Consider the following 16,695-nt stretch of genomic DNA (forward strand, 5'->3'; position numbering starts at 1 on the left):
TGTGTTATGAGATGTACCGAAATGCCAGTGAAATGGAAACCAGCCTTATGAGGTCAGAGAGCCTCCTTGGACGCTTGTGTTATGAGATGTGCTGAAATGCCAGTGAAATGGAAAACAACCTTATGAGTCGACGCTTGTCATACCAATGGAAGATTCCCGCAGTTAGTCACCCCAGACAAGTATAAATGCTGCTGCCTCGTGTTGAATCACTTCAGTAGGAAAACTCTGTAAACAACTTGGTCCTTGCATTATATAGTTTGTGAACAATTGTCTTCTTGTGTCATTCCAGAGGGTCTATGGCACGAGTATGTCTTCGCACATGCTGTCTCCAGATCATTCGTCTTGGGCAACTCTCTCTTGGACACAGATTTGGTCTTGACGATTCATCCCGAGTTTCTTCATGTTAGCTAGACAGTCAAGTCCGCTCCAGTCGTGGCTTCTGGGTCGTATTGGCAAATGCCGCTCTCTACAATTCTTATACATTTATTAATCTAGAGGTTATTTTGGTCTCTCAACAATTGACCCCAGGGGCGGAAACTTGCAGCATCTAGGCCTAAACACTGCCACGGCGTCTATGGCATGCTGGTTATGACCGACGCCAAGTGTCAATCAATTGTATGCATTCTGTCACTGAGTAAACGCCAATTAATTGTTTATATTGTTGACAACATCTGTTTGAAGATGAGCCATTACTCATTTGTTCTGCACCCAGCCTCATGTGGAGCCGATGGTGACCGAGTCTGTTACTCTTGAGATGATGGAATCCTAACCACTTGCAGTGGAAAAGCTAAACAATACCGTTATGTCAACAAATTTATTCTTCTTCAAGATGAACATGACGACAGAGATTTAGTATTGTACAATGAATAAGATTGGAAAATGGTACAGCTGCAAAATGCTTTTGCTCAGTGGTGCACTTGAAATCAACACCAACCAGTACGACTCGCAAGTCTGCAAAACATTTTAAGTGGCTCCTGACACCATTCATTTCATGTCATACTCGCACCCTCTTGTATCAAGAAAGTATTCTTTGCCAGTCGGCAGTTGCACTATTTGTAGATGTCTCATAATGATCATTTACAAAAACTCTACACATGCATTGTATCTTGATGCAGTTTCACTTCAAATTACGATTGATCAACAACGAAAAAAAAATCTTCATTCACTGAAGCAAATCTTCATAACTTTCGGCAATTTATCTTTCTGGTCCTCTTCCCAAAACACTTAAGCCCAAGGCTGAACAGGCAATATGCAAATAAAGGAACCTCAGATATTTCCATGAAAACACAGAAGACATCTCTTCATCACTCCATCAGACATCAACTGTCCTTTGCAAGAGTCAACTTGGGGTTGATGTGACAATCTGTATTTATGGAATTATCATGACATCGACTTGGTGTTAGCTTATTTTTTATTTCCTATTTTCAAAACATCTAATCCTATTTATACTGGAGATGCCCCAGTTGTGTTACATATGCTGACTCCATTCTGTGGGAGAATTCCTTCGATACTGATCTATCGTCCGTTGTAAATCTCTCTGAAATGTGTTTTGACGGTATTGTTGAGAGTTTTCTCGTGAGAGGTGACTCGGTGAAGGTCGCATCAACTGTGCTCGTGGGATACCGTTCCCATCAAATGTTGGCAGATGCGTTAGCTGTGGGTTTGAGCTGGAAATATTGTGTGTTGAATCACCAAAAAATGGCATCCTATCACCTCTTTTTTCCTGAAGAACAAGAAAAGAAGAAATTGTTAGAAATAGGTCTTGTCTATCGGTTTTATGGTATGAAGAAAATGAACACGTGAGAAGTAAAGAATCTTATAAAATAGTTGACACCAGTACCATCTGCTTAATGTACCAAAATCTACTCTTTAAGTTGGACTTGGTCCAAAGAGGTTTAGAATTGCTTGCTCTCTAGCACTCTAATGAGTTCTCACAACATGCTCAAAGTGAAAGCAAGATCATTGCGGTTAGAAGAGGTCAGAGTCTGGAGAACAAACAGCAGACTGGCAAACACTGGCACTCACTTTTTAAAGATCGAATAACTCAGACTTCACATGTTTATGACTTGAGCAAATCTTCTTTACTTCTCACAGCATAACTTATCAACTGGTCGCTAGGGTGAATGGGATACCAGTTGCTAAGGAGGGGTTGTCCAGCAGGGTACTAAGTAGCTGATCCATATCAACGTTTCCATGGTTACTAACCTGCAGGGCTTACTCATGTAAAGCAAAGTTTACAAGCGGAGATTAGAATTTAAGAGGGAACTGCTGGATACATCTGGTCAGTTGGCCGTCGGGGAGAGGTTCGTGAGGCGGGTGCTGGGAAAATAAGGACTCTGAAAGACGGAGATTACGAACACCGATCACAATAGTCACAAACGAAATGAAAAGCGCAGTGATGACATCGGGCATTCCAGAGTGGTTAAGTAGGGCCAATTCAAGATGCTATTGATAGGATGTTTTTGTGACTGGCCCCTGGTGAGCCTTTTGATATGGGAATATCATTTAATGTATGGAAGAAAAGGATGACTGTCTAATTGATTTGCTCATTGCCTTAAATGAGAAACCAAAGGCTGTGGCATGTTTTTGTATGTACTAGGCTGCATTGTATGTACTAGGCTGCATTGTATGTACTAGGCTGCATTGTATGTACTAGGCTGCATTGTATGTACTAGGCTGCATTGTTTGTACTAGGCTGCATTGTATGTACTGGGCTGAATTGTTAGTTCAGGTGGCTCTTTATATCTTAGAACGCTGAGCTGAGTGACCATGATCTTGAGCAAACCTATGCTCAGTTGCTGATCCTGTCTCTACTTACGTCCGCCTCCCTGAAATCGCGGGCACGCTCCAATGACATGATGAGCTGGAGTTTCTTGTAGAGTTTCCTGTTGGAGACATACTCGTGGTAATCAAAGCTGCGCAGAACATAGGCACCCTGGGAGAAGGATAACGGCGAGTTTAGTCATACAGTGGTCAGCTGGGAAACTGACTGGTTAGAGGGAGCAAGGGTAACTTAGATCATTCCCAACATATCTCAATAAGAGGAATAATCTACTTATTCATCTTATCTGCCCACCGGCAATCCTGCCCCAGCGTCAGAGCCATGACAGTCAAGTCGTCTCCTCGAACATTCTGGCTGGGCCAGTTGGTTGTGACTACACAGCCATAGTCCCAGCGTCAGAGCCATGACAGTCAAGTCGTCTCCTCGAACATTCTGGCTGGGCCAGTTGGTTGTGACTACACAGCCATAGTCCCAGCGTCAAGAGCCGTGACCAGTCAAGTCGTCTCCTCGAACATTCTGGCTGGGCCAGTTGGTTGTGACTACAGAGCAATAAGCTCACTACTTACCAGGTACAATGCAATGACCAAACCGATGATGAATCCAGCTAGCACGTCCTCCCAGAAGCTCTGGTTGTGACCAATGCGACTATAGCCACACAGCAATGAGCACAGGATGAGACCGAGTGAGAAGAATGGCACAGTTATGTTCTTGCTGTGAGTGCGGGACACCCCGTGTAGGTACACCTGCAATTGAAGCGAAAACAACTTGATGAAATGTACATCTTTTATTGCTCCGTATAATAGAGAGAATCTAGACAGTGCGATCAAATCACTGTTACAAGGTCGTTCTCACCCGAACATCACAGCATTGATCAAACCCATGAGTGGCAATGTCAGTCAAGTGTCCTAACCCAAGCCCTCTCAGCATCAGTGGCAATGTCAGTAAAGTGTCCTAACCCAAGCCCTCTCAGCATCAGTGGCAATGTCAGTAAAGTGTCCTAACCCAAGCCCTCTCAGCATCAGTGGCAATGTCAGTAAAGTGTCCTAACCCAAGCCCTCTCAGCATCAGTGGCAATGTCAGTAAAGTGTCCTAACCCAAGCCCTCTCAGCATGTTTCCTTGATAAGGGATGAAAAAAATAACCATTGAACATCACAGTGGATATCTTGATCATTGAGGTTGAGACTCCGTCACACCTTCGAAGACTCATGAACGTCTTATCTCGTACACATGGCAGCTCAAGAGGAGTGTCTGGTACTCTCTCATCATTTTGGCCGCGGGGTGGGATAGGTTAACTGACTCACGGATAAAAAGATGGCAGCATATGCAGTGATAGCCGTTTGCATGGAAGGGAAGGATGTCCTGAAATCCAAAAAGATTAATTGTTTCAGCAGTAAGGTTTGTTAATAACTACCAGTCCCTGGTTTGAGTCGCCACCACAGGACTCTTATGAGGGGTCCATGACACATGGTGCACATGGTAATGTTAATTCAAGTTATTACTTCAATGGTCTATGACAGCACACGATTGCCCACATTGTATCAAAATCTAAGGTCTGAGAGGAGGCATGTCTGAAGCAAGGCTGATTGTCGGACTCCCTGGAACACTGCTCCTTCAATTTGACCCAATAATATTCCACCAGGTTTAGCTGATGACAGCGTGCGAGTTACAAAATGAGACTCCTGGATATCAATGAGTTTAACTGTTCTTTACCTAGCATACTTGAGTTTGAGGAGATCGGTTTCTCGGCAGATTTGATCTGTCCAGATGTCGCCATGTGACGAGCAGCGTGTTAAATCCTTTGGGTTACACACCTCGAGGAATATCGGTCGAAGACGGCCAACCATCATCTTGGAGACGTCCACGATAACCAGCGTTACAAAAGCACCAAATATGAAAACAACTGAAGGGTGAAAAGGGCAGAAGAAAGATATCAGAGAGAAACATATTCACCACTTGCTACTCACCATGCTGACATGCCTTAGATTCTTATCCTTTCCAAGGACACACAGTACTTACTGACAATCTCTTGTATTTGCTTTTCAATGTTCTCTCAATTCGTTGGCATTCACATTGGCCATGTTTCGCCAAATGGCCTGATTTCCGATGGTGAGGACTAGATCTTATTTACCTGTAAATCGGAGAAGTCTTCGTGCAATCTGCGGGACATCGACTCTCCCACATCCAACACGAAACTCCTTCGTCTTGTGATGATTCAATGACCAGACAATAATCTCAAAAAACAGCATCTGAAAAGAACAGGTATAGACTGGTCATAGCTCTTTCAAGACATATCCGCTGCTGGTAAATACTTGGTACAAGAACCTTATCCGAGTGTCACAGCTGATTCCACATTAACTTTTAGTGACACAGGTCGTAGGGGGTTAAAATGCCCATCACTGTCATATGAGACATAGGCAGCCACTCAGAAATAATAAGATTGAAAAGGTGGATAACTGCGTCTATTTGAGATACTAAACTGCCATCTTTTGCTAAATTGATGAGAAAATTGCTTCATCTTGGAAGGTTTATATGATAAAGAGAAGATATATCATATCATATTTGATTGATAAAACAGTTTCTTCAAGGCAACATCTAATGACACTTTCACTTCCTCACATTCCTGTTTTTCGTGATTTGGCAAATACAGTTTTATGGTGATCTATTCTTGATGAATCACGCTTTGTGCTGATTTACTGCAATCGTGATTTTACCTGAAATTTTGATTGGGATTTGATGGGAATTCACGCGGAAAGGCTCGAAGAGATCACCATTCGCTCTGCATGCTGGATAACAGGGGTATGACTAGGTCACTATTCACATGGTATAATATAAGGAGTACGGTTGTCCCTAGGAGGTTGAGGCAGAAACAATTGCTCTTCAAGTTACCATGGATACAGTCAGAAGCAGCAATCGCCAATTCTATGAGTCCCTGGTTTCCCAAAATGACCATACGGTAATTGGTCGAGGAGGCAAGTTGTCAATATGTTTGAGAATATGGAAGAGACGCTTGTGATTTGGCTGATGGACGACATCATTAATCCCGAATTTCCATAGCACTATGTTTGTAGATAGGTTTGTTGCACTCAGCTGATGGGTCGACAGGCTGGTGGTTTTCCGGTAGCCCCTTGGTTAGCTTGGTGCCCCAACAGGCTGCTTATAAGTAGTCAGAAAGCGCGGGGGCTATCAATAACCCTTTCACAGCAGTGTTGGTTTAGTTGCTCCAATTGTTCTGTTCTGTTTAGCGTCTCTGTTTGTTTCTCATGACTTGAAAGTGTAGACAAATTGAAAGATTGATTTCAATGTAATGAAGCTGCATGGTATGCTGGCCGCTATCTTTGACTAAAAGCACGTGATACCAGACTGAAAGAGTTCACTGCCAGTGGCTGATTAAGCGACATAATCGATTTCGTAGCATGCATTCAATTCATTGAATGTTGTTTGCTAATCCATTCTTTGTGGGACATTCATATGTAATTGTTGACTACCGTCACTACGGACTTGAAAACGGACAGGGCTGCTGTTCAAAACGTTGTAAAAAGACACTCAGAAGGAGAACCAAAAGAAACTTTAACCGATGCAATTACTTCTAACTAACCTTTGCCATGTTATGTCATGCTTCATTAATTGTACCAAATGATGCAGGGGCTGAGAGATGATGTTGTTAATGACATCACGTATGAGGTGATTTGGAAGCGAAATCCCTGTTGAGATGCAGCATAGAAGGTGAGATTGATTGGTTGTGCGGACTCGCCAAAATCAGTGGACTGGCAGACGGACTTTTTAGGCTACTTATAAACTGTTGGTGGCAGACAAGACTAAAGCTACTTACAACTGCTGGGGGCAGACAGAAGCTAAAGATCCACACCACTTCGACGGATACCTTCCCATTGATAAAGAATGATTCAAACGTCGGCTGTGATTCGTTACTGCTCTGTTTTATGGCATCATAACCGCACGAGAAACGCTGCTTGCGATACGGGAAAACATTGGTCCACCTGAAAATAAGGGAGAGAATATTATAATGGTTGGAGGGGATTCTTTGTGCTGAATATAATCTGCAATGGTCCATAAATCTGCCAATTAGAGTCGATGCAAAATGTTGGTCTAGACTTGAGAGTTTCATGAATGAGGCGAGCAGTGATATGGGATTAGCTGATTGGGAAAGGAGCATGACTGATTACCCTTACTTGTCAACTGGGAAAGGAGCATGACTGATTACCCTTACTTGTCAACTGGGAAAGGAGCATGATTGATTACCCTTACTTGTCAACTGGGAAAGGAGCATGACAGATTACCCTTACTTGTCAACTGGGAAAGGAGCATGACTGATTACCCTTACTTGTCAACTGGGAAAGGAGCATGACTGATTACCCTTACTTGTCAACTGGGAAAGGAGCATGACAGATTACCCTTACTTGTCAACTGGGAAAGGAGCATGACTGATTACCCTTACTTGTCAACTGGGAAAGGAGCATGACTGATTACCCTTACTTGTCAACTGGGAAAGGAGCATGACTGATTACCCTTACTTGTCAACTGGGAAAGGAGCATGACTGATTACCCTTACTTGTCAACTGAGTGTCCACAGTGAGGAGGGAAAAGGGGACCAACCGGGGGGGGGGGGGGGGGCTGGGGCAAGACGTGTGTTCAGCTCAGAGTAAAAAACAAATGACAAGACCAGTGACCAAACAGATTCTGCAGCCTAACATCTTGTGGCAATGAGCCAGGGGGAGATAAAACAAAACTGTTTTTATGGCCATATTAGCCAAGTAGTGAGGATGCATCGAGAAGCTGAAATAATAAAAAAGACAGATGACATGTAGAATGGCCTGGTTGGAGACACCATCGAGGTATGAATGGTGCGAGAGGGTTCTTTATCGTCTGCTTTATGCCCAGAAGATTTGGCTGGTGTAGCTATGTCTTCAGTGAGAGAGTTGGTTGATCTGGTAATGAGAGAAGAACGAATGATTATTAAATGGGCCCATCACAAGAACCCCCATCATAAGAATCCAACTGCCTCTGTCACTGGAAGAAGACATCACATACAACCATATAACTCACCTTAAGAAATACTCCAGCAATATTGTGCCACTCAGCAGTAAGAAGTCGGTGAGGACACTGAACACCACCAGACAAGGTGGAGGTTTTCGCTGGAATCGAGGCAACCTGTCCACCTTATGTTCCGATGGTGTCTCTGGTGAGATCCAGTGGTCGGCTTTAGGTCGATCTGTCAGCTCTATCCTCTCGAAACTGTCCCGCCTCGAGCTATACGGCCCGTAGGACATCATCTTGGGGTAAATTTGATCTGCAAGTAGAAGACCAAGGAAGATACTATAACTGATCGAGAGCAAGCAAGCGGCGGCGACTCTGAACATCTGAAGAGAGACAAGACAGCGAACCTGGGCTGGTGGTGGAAGTATGTGAGCTTTCTTCCCTTCGAGACATGAGCGGTGTAGATTGGCCAGCAAGAACCCGGCTCAGCACATCCATGGTTGTTGTAGATGATGAGGACGAGAAGGTTCGAGTTGAAGGTTTGGATTTGATAAGAGACTTTCAACTTCCAGGTACAGCCACAACTGAGAGGAAAGGTGTACAATCTGTACTTCAGAACACAAAACTGGGAGGGTATGAAATGAGACCTGTACAATCTGCCCTTCAGCACACAAGATTTGGAGACCTTACATCACATCTCATCAGCACATCCAAGTCCGCCATGAGCAATGTGATTAGATCTTTTTTCGAATCAAACAAGACCTGGATCTGTTGAAGTTATCAGAATGTTATGGGGATGTGTATGAGAATACCAGGTGAATGGGTATGGTCATGTCTGTTTCCTTAGCTGTTTCATAAGGTGGGACATATCAAAGGCCGGGGCACCAATGGACGGCTGGCTGGCTGGCTGGCTGGCTGGTGAAGGAAAAGGATATTGGTTCAGTTTCCGCTCTGAATCATTACTGCACTGCCTGCAGTTCTGATCTTTACATTCCATCAGTAGCTTTATCATTCCCACTGACCTCAAGAATGGCGCAGGCTCACAACATCCATGCACATTCCAAAGAGTTTTTCTTAATCTTCTCCGGTATTCATCTCGCGCAACCTTTAATCTGATCAATTCACCATAACCATGAAAATACTGATATAATTTGATTTCTAATCAAATTGCCTGTTTTCTTATTGATTTAAACGTTCAGTTAATCCAGTTGTAGAAACCACAAGATAAGCAGATCCAGCTTTTTAGTTTCGAGGGATTTCCATATTATAACCAGTATGAAGGGTAAAGGGACTGACACAGTAGTGTAAGTTTGACGTTAGGTGATCAGCTAAATGACTAATTTGCTGATCAAATTGTCACTCAAAAGAAACTAGCTGAAGGCACTCTAAGATCAAGACTAATGCCGTTATAACAATACCTTTCCACAATAAAGAGCAACACACATCATATATACCAATTGCTACACAGCCATCGCTTGCCACATTCATCTTGTCCTCGCCTGTCTTAGAAGTTAATCCCCACATCGCCAAAGGAATGACACAATCTGATTAGACTCAAGTCGGCATTACGGACAGATTCATTTCAAGACTGAATCTAAAAATAAGCATTTGGTAAAGGCTCCATCATCCCATATATTGATTTGTAAGAGTCGTTCCCGCGGAATAGACGTGTCTCGAAGGTATACGTGACTTACGAGAGGGACGTGCTTAGATGTAAACGTTCAGATTAAATCTCGCCTAGAAAAATTTAATTTGGGCTAGCATCTAGCTTTCTGGTGGGAACGACGGGTCGTTGGAATCGGAAAAGATTTCTCTTTCGTTCCTAAGCAGCTAAAGCTTTACGGGAATTACTGTTGATGCGTTGTGTTTGCTAACGTTTGGCACGGCGTATTTCATCTTGGTGCCGTAGAATGATATTGATGGTTGCCGGCAATGGTTGATAGCTATAGGCAATCAAACAAAAGGGGTCCGTTCGTTTAGGACGCGGGTTTTTGGTTAACGAGACAAGTTGTACCAGATGAGATAACTTTTCCTGCACCAATTTAATCCCAATTTCTACTGCCTTCCACGCTCTCAGTCCAATGCAACAAGGTGCAACTTTATAATCGTTGGATGACTCTGGGGAAAACACTGGTCATTAGTTTTCAGCATCCGTGCACACAGACGCCAGTTATTCTTCATATATCTCACGACAACCATGAATAGTTAATATTTCATGACACCACAGTCACGTAATGCACTACACCCCGTATTTGTCATACTATTTGGAAAATTGATTGGATATGAAATAGTATTGCCAGGGATAAAATAGTTGAAGCTGAAGTCCATAGTGGGAACCTATCTGGCCCCTTCCTGTGGTGCTATCACATAGTACAGGTCCGACAGCGAATTAAACGCAAGAACTCATAACAGGAGCTGAACAATGACCAACCTCATTCAATGTACCACTCTCTGAGATGGACATGCCTTCCCCACCAACATTGAAAATAGAGCCCACTGCAAACACCAATCTCATAACCCCGAACCCATCCCAGGCCTTCGTTGACCAAGATCTCTTCGAGAAGTACCTGACTATCCAGGCTTCTCCCTCCCTGTTCACCACAAACACCAACCTCATAACCCCGACCCCACACCAGCCCTTGGCTGACCATAAGCTCCCCAATTTAACATGACAAGTCATAATTGCATCACCTCCCCGACCTGACCGTTACCAATCAACCCAATCGTACCGACCTGCCAGCTTCCACTGACACACAAACAAATTGTCGTAAATCCCTTGGCGATAAACAACCTAATTTGCTCGCGCTACCAGCCACTGATTTGAATGCCAACAGCGAAAAAAGCGCAGTCAGGAGAGGGGAAAAGAAGTGTGATTGTTTGGCGTTGGTTGAAGTACAAAGCAATGGGAAGGAAGTGAGAATGAAAGGAAGGGGGAACTGTTTAACCTTAGGAAGTACTGGCTGGTGGCTTATCAACATTGCTGTTGCGTTCTGTCCTGTCCATCAACATTCTATGCACGCACAACACCTGACCAACACAACGGTGGATCAAAGAAACTCCTCTGTATGTCATTTCATACACATCTGGGCTTGATAAGTAAGTTTCAATGATCACTATTTTACCATGAAGGGTGGAAGGCGAAAGGAAATGTGTAACCATCTTTTAATGTAACCTCTCTTGTGGTAAGAGGGTTATTTGATTACATCGTCCGCCGTTATTGATTCTTGCCTGGTTGTCTTTCATCAGGGAGGAGCACGATGGACTCGGTGACATTTCCATGGAGCATCTCAGTTATTATAGTAAGGCATGTCAATCAGATCAATATGCTCTATGGTCATCTCTGTTTGGAGATGCTGGTGGATCTAGTTACTCAACTCTGATTAGGCAGGAGTTGCTGGGTAAAACCTGGGTAGTCTGATATTAACCAAGGTAGAGATTATCAACTGACTTCACACTCTGCGCTATGTCAAGTTCTGGACAAACCCACTGCCATACAGCTGCCAACAATGACATTCCACTGGACCCTGGGTGAGGACATTTGAGTAAAAAACGTTCATTTGTGAAGCACCTGTCTCGAATAGTCTTGAAGATGTCAGAAAGAAATGCACTTCCAAAGGAATTCCAATTAAGGTATCTTTTCGACTTACAGCAAAATGCGTTAGAAATCAGAGAGACACTACTCTTCTTGACGTTATACAATATTGTGCTCATGTTTGTCATGACTGCAGTATCCTCATGTTGCCTTAAGGAGACAGTCCTCTGTGGCTGCAATGGTCGCATGTCGAAGCTAAGTCGAGTCGGCACGGAGCCTCGGGCACGGAAAGAAGCCACTTCCTGTATGAGATAATGCTCTTATCAAATCAATATGGCACTGCGAGAGATGCCCATGGCTAGATGGAAGAAAAACATGCTATCAGGTAATGCGACCGGAATTCACTCAAAGTAGGTTCAATTTCCCAGCAAGGGCAGGCTGATTTGCAGATCTGGTCAGTGTAGAAGGGGAGGATGTTATGGTGGCAGCCATAAAGCTTTACATTCGCCATGCTTCCTCCACCTCTGCTGTAAACACATTTTAAACCGCGAGGTTCGAACACTTCATCCAGTACACTCCAGTAAGTTTCTGGGGATGAAAACAGTTAGGAACCCGTGAGCGGTTTTGTGCGCGCGAAACTACCAAATGCAGGATCAATAATTGGCCGGCATTGCAACCAATGTGGAAGGGACGTATTGATTTCTTCAGGAAAAACTAGAAATCGTACGTACCAGATGGAAGGTTAGGTCAGGCTTGAAATGAAGATATCCGCCAAATACTAATATGGAAATGTTTCGACATGCAACAGCTACTCTGCTACAGATACCGACGCTGAATAGGGGGGAGGAAGCAATCATTGGACCTTGGTATATGAATGGCCGTGAGATGACTTCAGGCTGAGCCAGGGATTAATTGAACTCATTTTCCTGGTTTTAAAGAGGAATCAGCAGTGTCGGCGATGATGATGATGGAGCTGGATGGAAAAGGCATCGGTCACATTTTAATTCTATGACATGTAAGAGTACAGACAGCTAGCTGATGTCAGCCACTTCTCCCTATGACATGTAAGAGTACAGACAGCTAGCTGATGTCAGCCACTTCTCCCTTAGTGTCACGATCAAGAAAACACCCAACCACCAGTGGCACAGGATTCATTCACTAATGGTTTGTAAGAGCAGGTCTTGCCATCCTTCCTAAGGAAAACGTCGACTGTAAGAAGCCATTAGCTAAATTAGTATAGCCATGTTGATTTCAAAATGCCGCGAGTGGTTCCATTGTCCCGGTTCCTTTGTGGATGGTAGTTGCCATTGATACACCTCATTGTAACAAGGAAATGTGAGAGTGGGTTTTACTGGGCCGCTGTACCGCTACAAGCCATTGCCTGCATACCAACATGACGAACTGGCAATGCCTCAGTGACATAAACATGATTTCATACTCCCCAAGGGACTTAACATGGTTCTTCTCCCATTACATCGCCGTTGATATATAATGCTAATTCTGGCTTGTATGGCAGCCAATGTGTCGATGGTCCAATTTTGACCAATGAAATGGGTTCACTTTTGAGATTTAGAGATATCTACAGGACAAGTCCATGCACCATGTAGCTCAGGCTTGAATAATCTTCCAAAATTGTACAACATCTTAACTTAGATCTAGACCACACAGTGTGTGACAGTGGTATGCCAGAATCTATTCCTGGTCGCTAACCTGCCACATTTTTGGAAACGAACCATAATCAATGCGGAGTCTGGCTTGCAGAAGTGACTGGCATGAATTGATTCTAGAGCAGGACATGCATCATGTGGACCATTAAAGGTTAGGCTTGCTTTAATCTACATACGACAATGGCGAGACTAAAATCTCACAAAACATGCTAATATCTCAAAGCAATGTTGAAGACATTATTATGGGCAACGATACCACTCAAAGATTTAAAAAGGTTTTGCAGAGAAATGGTGTTCAACCCGACAGCCTTGTCTGGCTTTGAACCTCTTTCTCCTTATACCACAATTCTCATGACAAAATTCATAATGCAGTCCCAGTATGATTCAGGGCGAATACAGCCATGACAAAGTCATTTCATACGAATGCTTTGAGCTCTGGTAACCAGGAAACAGTGCATTCATGAAAGGGATGTTACCAAGGTAACTCCAAATGATGTTCTTGTTCTACGGTACACTCGCACACAGTCATTCTTGTCAATGGCAGGCCAAGTTGAGGGGGGGGGGGGTCCATCGCCAGCTGCTTTTGGGCATTTCAGAGCTGGACTTCGGTGGATTGGCACAGATTTCCAGTCTCTGGATTTTCTCTGCCACTACAATTCTACCAGTTTCTCAGTTTGTTATCCAGTTGCTATGGTCCCATTTAACACGTTCAAAGCACATTATAAGTAACAATAGCCAATAGCCATAAAAGGTCTTCTGTGATGTCACTTATCCTTCACGAGTGAATGTTGATTTCGTTAATGACAGGGTGTAAGGTTCGAGGAGCACAAAGCGTGATATGAAAGCCTGGCCATTGAATATGAACAGATTATGCGGCTTCAACCAATCATGACTGTAGAGACAAAGGGCTCATGATCTCTTGATCATTAAACGAAATTAACATTCACTGATATGGGATTAGTCCATATTTCAAAAAGACCCTTTTTGACTGGTGACTACTGGCTGTGTTTAAGTGAACATGTTGAATGTGGATGCAGGTCATTTATTCTCTGAAATTGAAAAAGGAGTTCGAACTGTAGTGGAAAGAAACTCCACACTGAACCACCAACATACTAAAGGCATTGTTTCTAAAGAAAATACATGTTACGGGATAGATTTTAACCGCCCTTCAATTGTAGAGAGAGAACAGGTTTATTTTAGGAAGTGAATAAAATATAACCCTGTCAGTCAGAAAACCCTACGATTTTACTCTCCATGACAAGTAGTCAAATCACAAAGTATCCTAAAAACTCCCATTAGTCACTGACAGTTGCCAAATACGCTGTGTTTCACCATATGAACGCGCAATCAATCTCCCATCGCGGGCATTGCGGGATCCGCCCTCCACTTGAGGCTTTTGATGAACACAGCAACACACTTAAAAAACATAAACTCGATAAAAATCTATATTCACTTTGCCACATGCAATGCGAGTTTCGTACCCGCTAATGCTATCATAGTTTAATAATGATGCTAAGCAGCCATGTTACAAGACAGATGATAAGCAGCCATCGTATGACACTGACGCTAAGCAGCGATCTTACAACACTGGTACTAAGCAGCTATCTTAAAACCCTGATGCTGAGCAGCCATGTTATATCACTGGTGCCAATCAGCCATGTTATAGCACTGGTGCTATCTGCAGCCATGTTATAACACTGATGCTAAGCAGCCATGTTATAGGCCTAAAGCTGATGCTAGGCCGCCATGCAATAACAATGATTTTTAAGTGGCAGGCAATCACCTGAGGGCTGGTGGGTATACCAATAGGCATTTGTAGACGGTGGTCAACTAAATACTTTCATTCTAAATGTTATTTCAGACTTGCTGGGGTAAGTTGCTGCGCTGTAAGGTGGTGGTTTTACACCTGCTGAGCGGAGAACACGGATGAAGTTATACTTTACTCATTGTCAAAACCAAGTTTAGCAGTATTAATTGAATTGGCCGGATAGAAGACTGGAAAGAGATCACTTTCTTTCCAGTGTTACGCCCCGTGTCTTTGAGCGGTGCAGTCAGTAGGCTTATCTTCTTGGCAAATTGCTAATAGCCTTAGAACATCGAGTTTATCACCGAACACCATCGAGTTCTATACCGAACACCAACGATTACATGGACTTACTATTGTGACAGAATGTGATATCAAGAAAACTGCTAACGACACTGGGTAGCACCTGAAAGGTGAACTAATGATATTACATCGTGAGATGCAGGTGTTTTCTCTCATGTCACTAAATATCGAGAACGGAGTTGAAAACGAATCCTACTGACATAGGAGGAGAAGAACGCTTACTGTCAGTGTTGAAGCCACTTACCGATATTTGCGTTAGCCAAAAGGTCATCAAATGTCGTCTGCCTTGCATCCAATCAATCGTATCAATCAGCATTCAGTGGTTGGTTTTGTCACTAGAAATCTAGCGCATGAGGCGCGTCCGTTCGTGAACATATCGACAAAGCATCCACGGCCGTGGATGGTTATCGATGACGGGTCGAGGAACATTCACTCCACCGACCTTGAATTCGTGGCGGGCCGTTCGGCAATTTGGAGGTTACTGTGAACTCGATCAGTAGCCGTCGTGACGTTCAAGATTGCCACATGACCAACACGCGGTTGGATAGAAGTTCAGATCCAAAGGAAATGTGGAGCGGAGACTTCTGATGGTTTTATTGTAGCGCCATCTACATGAGCCAATGAATGTTATAAAAGAATACTTTCCAGGGCCAAGGGTTATGAGTTTTTGATTACGTTCGTACGATCATTCGATAGCGCCGTCATCTGTCGGACGACCTGGGAAAGATGCAATTTCAAGCTAGCACTGAAGCTTGTCTTCAGGATGGATTGTTCCGCCGCACTGCCTAGTTGTTGATATGATGAGAGAGATGAGAGTGTCACAGACAGGCCAAATCAGTCTTGGCTGCTCTGCCAAGTTGTCAACATGGTAAGAGATATGAGGCAGTCACAGCCAGGCCGAATCAGTCCTGGCTGCTGAACCGTGTTGACAACATGATGAGTGAGATGAGACAGTCACAGCCAGGCCAAATCAGTATTGGCTGCTCTGCCAAGTTGTCTACATGGCGAGAGAGATGAGGCAGTCACAGCCAGGCCGAATCAGTTCTGGCTGCTCCACCGTGTTGACAATAATAATGGTGAGAGAGATGAGACAGTCACAGCCAGGCCAAATCAGTCTTGGCTGCTCTGCCAAGTTGTCAACATGGTGAGAGAGATGAGGAAGTCACAGTCAGGCCGAATCAGTCCTGGCTGCTCCACCGTGTTGACAACATGATGAGAGAGATGAGGAAGTCACAGTCAGGCCGAATCAGTCCTAGCTGCTCCACCGTGTTGACAACATGATGAAGGTGATGAGACAGTCACAGCCAGGCCGCATCAGTCTTCGCCGCACTGCCTAGTTGTTAATATGGTGAGAGAGATGAGACAGCAACAGCCTGGCCGCATCAGTCTTCGCCGCACTGCCTAGTTGTTAATATGGTGAGAGAGATGAGACAGCAACAGCCAGGTCAAATCAATCTTGGCTGCTCTGCCAAGTTGTCTACATGGTGAGAGAGATGAGACAGTCACAGCCAGGCAAAATCAGTCTTGGCTGCGCTCTGCCAAGTTATCTACATGGCGAGAGAGACGAGACAGTCACAGCCAGGCCAAATCAGTCTTGGCTGCTCTGCCAAGTTG

General features: G+C 44.0%; 1 protein-coding gene across 3 annotated transcripts; it reads right to left on the reverse strand.

Annotated features, from left to right (window-relative positions):
- Positions 1–817: 817 nt before the first annotated feature.
- Positions 818–15,629, reverse strand: LOC135486357 (phospholipid phosphatase-related protein type 1-like). 3 transcript variants are annotated; one of them, XR_010446689.1, is made up of 10 exons: positions 15,326–15,629; positions 7,845–8,088; positions 6,613–6,778; positions 4,912–5,029; positions 4,494–4,683; positions 4,085–4,142; positions 3,349–3,525; positions 2,819–2,935; positions 2,206–2,336; positions 1,613–1,723 (listed from the first exon to the last, which is right to left on the reverse strand). XR_010446689.1 is itself a non-coding variant. In XM_064769082.1 (9 exons), the coding sequence occupies exons 2-9, from the start codon at positions 8,069–8,071 to the stop codon at positions 1,469–1,471; spliced, it is 1,308 nt and encodes a 435-aa protein (XP_064625152.1). In that variant the 5' UTR covers positions 8,072–8,088; positions 15,326–15,629; the 3' UTR covers positions 818–1,468. The 3 variants fall into 3 exon arrangements, 2 of the variants coding, with proteins under 2 accessions (XP_064625152.1, XP_064625153.1); XM_064769082.1 differs by lacking the exon at positions 2,206–2,336 and having other exon boundaries at positions 818–1,723; XM_064769083.1 differs by lacking the exon at positions 1,613–1,723 and having other exon boundaries at positions 2,205–2,336.
- Between the last annotated feature and the right edge of the window lie 1,066 nt (positions 15,630–16,695).

Source organism: Lineus longissimus, chromosome 4 (genome assembly GCF_910592395.1).
Source record: "Lineus longissimus chromosome 4, tnLinLong1.2, whole genome shotgun sequence".
In the NCBI taxonomy this organism is placed as follows: domain Eukaryota; kingdom Metazoa; phylum Nemertea; class Pilidiophora; order Heteronemertea; family Lineidae; genus Lineus; species Lineus longissimus.

Excerpts from the sequence above, each read along its gene's own strand:
- LOC135486357 (XM_064769082.1), bottom strand. The coding sequence starts at position 8,071 with ATGATGTCCTACGGGCCGTATAGCTCGAGGCGGGACAGTTTCGAGAGG. Across the intron at positions 4,143-4,493 it reads CTCAAACTCAAGTATGCTAG|GACATCCTTCCCTTCCATGC; the intron begins GTAAAGAACAGT and ends TTTGGATTTCAG. Across the intron at positions 3,526-4,084 it reads ATGCTGCCATCTTTTTATCC|GTGTACCTACACGGGGTGTC; the intron begins GTGAGTCAGTTA and ends CTTCAATTGCAG.